Source organism: Nylanderia fulva, unplaced genomic scaffold (assembly GCF_048542155.1).
Source record: "Nylanderia fulva isolate GAGA-0341 unplaced genomic scaffold, ASM4854215v1 Scaffold12, whole genome shotgun sequence".
Taxonomy (NCBI): Eukaryota; Metazoa; Arthropoda; class Insecta; order Hymenoptera; family Formicidae; genus Nylanderia; species Nylanderia fulva.
This window is the reverse complement of record NW_028189409.1, coordinates 824,650-829,349: the sequence shown is the minus strand read 5'-3', so window position 1 is coordinate 829,349 and position 4,700 is coordinate 824,650. Positions and strand designations below refer to the sequence as shown.

Genomic DNA, 4,700 nt, shown 5'->3' with positions numbered 1-4,700 from the left:
ATGAGGTTTTAAGACGATCTTAAATATAAGAACAGACTATGACAACACAAGCGCGCGTTGCGGGCGCGCCATTCTTGAATTTTATACTAAAAAATTGATATTAAAACAATTAATAAAATTTGAACTCTATTAATTTTTTGACAGAAATCAGCTAACAACTGTTAAAAAATATGAATCAAATTTAAATAATATATATTATTAAAACAAATTAAATAATATAATATTAAGGTAAGGCTCTCTATATTGATAAAAACTTTGAAATTAGATAATTAAATAATTAATAAATTAAATAATTATTAAAATACTTTATTAATAATTAATTAATATGTTTAATATGTTAAAGCAGGTTTCAAAATATGAGAAAACGTCAACGAAATATAATGATCCTCAGTATGATAAGAAATTTCGAAAAAATACATGTCAATACTTAACATAATGATATGTAAATCGAGATCTAAAATGTAGAAAAATTAATTATAGCTTTTATGGTTAAAACTAATTAAAAAATGTAGAACTACATAGAACTCGTCGTATGGTCTTTAAAATATTCCGCGCAAGCTATAAAAATAATAGATAAAATTTTCTTTAATTATTTGATATATTCCTTTTCATCGTTTTTACTATAGCCAACTACATTGCTATAAAATATGTACTTGCAAAATTATAAGAACATTTACTGATCCTATTGCGACTGTAACAAAATCAGCATTAATGTCAGGATTTCAATAATATTTCTTTGCATTTTAGAATTAAAATCTAACTATAGTGCACCTTAACTATTTTATAATCCTCTATTATTAGTTTTCATCTTAAAGGCGTACAGTAGAATGGAAATTCTTGTCCATTCTGCATTTCGTTTTCTGCGCATGACAAAAATTTTTGTAGGACCTTATAGTGGGGAGGAACACAAGACTTTTAGGTAAATATTCTAGAAAAGGAGTAGCCAGAGTGTGGAAAACGTTTCTAGTGTCTATAAAACCATGTGCTTTTTGAAAATGGCTAGCACATGTATACGAGCATTACCTTAATAAATTTTGTGTGCTTCGAAAAACCAAGAATTAATTACGCAAATAATAAATTGCAATTATTTTCATTTAAATTACTTTCTTGTGATTTGTTCTACTCATAATGGCAAACACGATAACGACCTTACCAGAGGAAATGATAACCATCATTCTCAGCTATAATGATATTACTATTGAGGATATCATTAGTTTTAGATGCGTGTGCAAGCGATTTCAGTATGCAGTTACATATGAAAAGTTTATGGAAAGAAAGTTTCTTCAAAGGTAATTTTTTTTATAAGCTTTTTGTAATTTTCTTTCATTAATGTGTTGCACAATGTATATAATTTCGGCATATTTTATAAAAATAAAATAAATAAAAATAATTAAAAATACAATAAATGTAAAAAAAAAACATGATAAAACGAAAATTTCAATTATATCTATGTAAAAGACAGATTAAAAATAAAGTAGAAAGTAGCGTGCCTTTAGTAAATCTACAAATTGATTTTCTCAATTGCTCAATTTATTCTTTTTAAATATTTTAATTAAATTTAGTAGAATTTATTTTTTTAGGATATAAAAACATGCTTTTGAAAATAATAGAATATATATATATATATATATATTCTATTATTTTCAAAAGCATGTTTTTATATAATAATAAAAAACATAATTTTAAAATAAAAATATGATAAAACATCATACTTACTAAATTTAACATAATGAAACGTATAAATGCAAAGTTTCAAATTTTTATAATGTTATATTTTATTGTACTATATATAACATATATGTTATATATATATATATATATATATATATATATATGTTATATATAGTACAATAAAATATAACATTATAAAAATTTGAAACTTTGCATTTATACGTTTCATTATGTTAAATTTAGTAAGTATGATGTTTTATCATATTTTTATTTTAAAATTATGTTTTTTATTGTTCAATAATTAATTTGGAGAGATAAAGATATAAATGTAATCTTGTTTAAATGTATTAAGTTTATTTGAAGTATGTCTGCTCAAAAATAAATATAAAATTGAAGCTACTAAGCCAAGTATGAATTGTGTATTAATTTTTGCAAATTATTATCTGATCTGATATAAATTTAATTAAGATTAGACTGAATATTTTATATATTCTGCATTAAAATAAAAAAGTAATATTTTATCTCATATTGTAAATAGTGTTACTCCAAAAAATTAAATAATTTGATAAATTTCTCATGCAACAATATTTTTAGCATAATTAAAAAAATTTATTCAAATATATTTTATTCGTATTTCAGATGGCCTAATGCGAAAAAAGAATTTGAAGAATATATTAAGAAAGGAAATGATAATAAGCAATATAAAGAAAACATATGGAAGAAGGAAAACATAAACTTTAACAAAATAGGCATATATTACGTAAAACAATTAAAAAAAGTTTTGTCTCTACAATTATTTAACACATATTATGCTAAGTTATCAAAACAAAATGATTACAATATCGAAACCGATAAATTAATAAAATCCAATGATCAGTTAGATGAATGTTTCAATAAGCGTTTTGTAAAACCTATTACGTATATCGAAAATCATATAATGTTTGCATTCTTCGTTGATGAGATTAGAAACTTGTTAAAACAACTTCCAGGGTAAAATTTTCATATATGTATATTATAGTGCTATTATTTTCACAGATTAATGTACTTATTGGTTAATTAATACATTAAGACATACATTTTTTAGAGGGTCTGATCGCAATCTAATCGAAAGATATTGCGATATCAATAAGTCTCACTATATGAAACTATCTTCGGTTAAAAGTGAGTTTGGTAGATTTATAGAAAAATCTACAAAAAGAGAACTTCTTTTGGAAAAAATTTGTACTCTCATGGCACAATATTTTCAACCACGAAAAGATGTGTGTTACTGCAGTGTAAATGCATCATTGGATAAAATCGCACAAGAGGTACTGAATTGTCTCAGAGAGAAGCATCCTAACCATTCGATATTCTCCACGTCTGAGTGGAGTCCTAAAACTTTTTTCTATTGGAAAAACAACAATATCGACGATAATCACTGGGATGAAGCAGAAAGTACGCAGATTATGGATACACTCCAGGAATATATATTTGGCAAGTTGGAATTTCAACCACGCCATAGCTCCAAAATTAATAATATGTGTATAGATTATGTAAGTTATTATAGATTATAATATGTTATAATTATTGGTAATATGTATGTTTGTTATATGTTGTTCTTAATAATCTCTCAATCTGATTAATTTATTCTATATTGCAATATTTGGCATAGGTTTTAGAAAATAAACGTGGACGTAGAATCATGGTATTTATAATATATCAAAGCGTGGCTAGGAGACTTGGTCTACGTTGCGATATAATAAAAGTAGAATTTCAAATCTGTATATTTTGGAAATCAAAATAGTAAGTATAGATATATATTAGATTTGTCATTTTAATATAATATTTCGATAATTTTTCTATTCTTATTATGCACACATATACATACAAATTTTATTATAAAAATTGTATAATTATAAAGATAATAATACTTTTATTGTTTACAGCGTCACGAATAATTTAGTAAATGAACGATGTTTTTACATAGAATGCAAGAAATTTCCGAATTGTTTTGTCGACTATCTATCGCATTATACGTCTTTGGTTTCTGACTCTGATTCAAGTCGACACGTCACTGCAATAGAAATCAAAGAGGTTGGCAATTACTCATTTATAATTTTTATTAATTTTGAGTTATTAATATATTTGTAAATTTGCAAAGAATCAATTAATTACGCTTTATGTATAATATATAGGTAGAAATAATTGTACAAGCTCTCATTTTTTAATTTTGTAATTAGTACTCTATTCACACATAATCTTTACTCAAGTTTAATCCATTTTTTCAGATATATTTCGAAATAATAACATTTTATAAAAATTATTTAGACTTTCATATTAATTATGATACAGAAGTAATCGAAATTTGGAATATGCTGCGTCATTAAATGGGATCCACTAAATGTAAGTCCCATATTCATATATGATATAGTAGTAATAAAGAACCAATGCGTGGTTGTTTTCAATTAATAATTATGCACGAATTATATTTTTTATAATTTACCACAGTCGTATAAATGAGAAAATACTTGTGTGAAATTACATGATTATGCTGGGTGCTTTTCGACCCAAAATAATGCAATATTGATATCCATATAAAATATTACAGATTATATGTAATTTTATATAAAATATATTTTTTTCAGGATTGAAGCTATTCCATAGAACTTGGAAGTACACATACGAAATGCTGGTAAAGTATAACTTCTATAAAATCGTATAAAATGTTATAATTAAAATGGATAAATACTTATAAAATAAAATTCTAATAAAGTAAAAATTATAAATTAAAATTACAAGTGCTTTCTGCATAAATTTTACCTATATTTTACATATATTTACATTAATATATGTATTATAACTTTTAAAAATATGGAAAAAAGATTATAATGATAATCAAATATTTTTTCCGATTTTGAACAAGTAATTTTTATGTAATGTTATGTAGACCATGGATTTTCAGTGTAATTTAATTTGTTTTAAGTTCATTCAGTTATTTATTGACAATAAATCAATTAAAGTAAATAGATTTTATAGTTTTTAGTTCATAC

The 4,700-nt window shown here is 23.7% G+C and overlaps 1 protein-coding gene across 1 annotated transcript; it reads left to right on the top strand.

Moving 5' to 3' along the window:
- The first annotated feature begins 412 nt into the window (after positions 1-412).
- Positions 413-4,381, top strand: LOC114943529 (uncharacterized). Its single transcript, XM_029319169.2, has 7 exons — positions 413-1,289; positions 2,311-2,661; positions 2,756-3,203; positions 3,323-3,453; positions 3,597-3,744; positions 3,939-4,053; positions 4,296-4,381. The coding sequence occupies exons 1-6, from the start codon at positions 1,129-1,131 to the stop codon at positions 4,035-4,037; spliced, it is 1,338 nt and encodes a 445-aa protein (XP_029175002.2). The 5' UTR covers positions 413-1,128; the 3' UTR covers positions 4,038-4,053; positions 4,296-4,381.
- The last annotated feature ends 319 nt before the right edge of the window (positions 4,382-4,700 follow it).

Coding starts and splice junctions, on each gene's coding strand:
- LOC114943529 (XM_029319169.2), top strand. CDS start 1,129: ATGGCAAACACGATAACGACCTTACCAGAGGAAATGATAACCATCATT. Junction 1,290..2,310: donor GAAAGAAAGTTTCTTCAAAG/GTAATTTTTTTT, acceptor TTCGTATTTCAG/ATGGCCTAATGCGAAAAAAG. Junction 3,454..3,596: donor ATATTTTGGAAATCAAAATA/GTAAGTATAGAT, acceptor TATTGTTTACAG/CGTCACGAATAATTTAGTAA.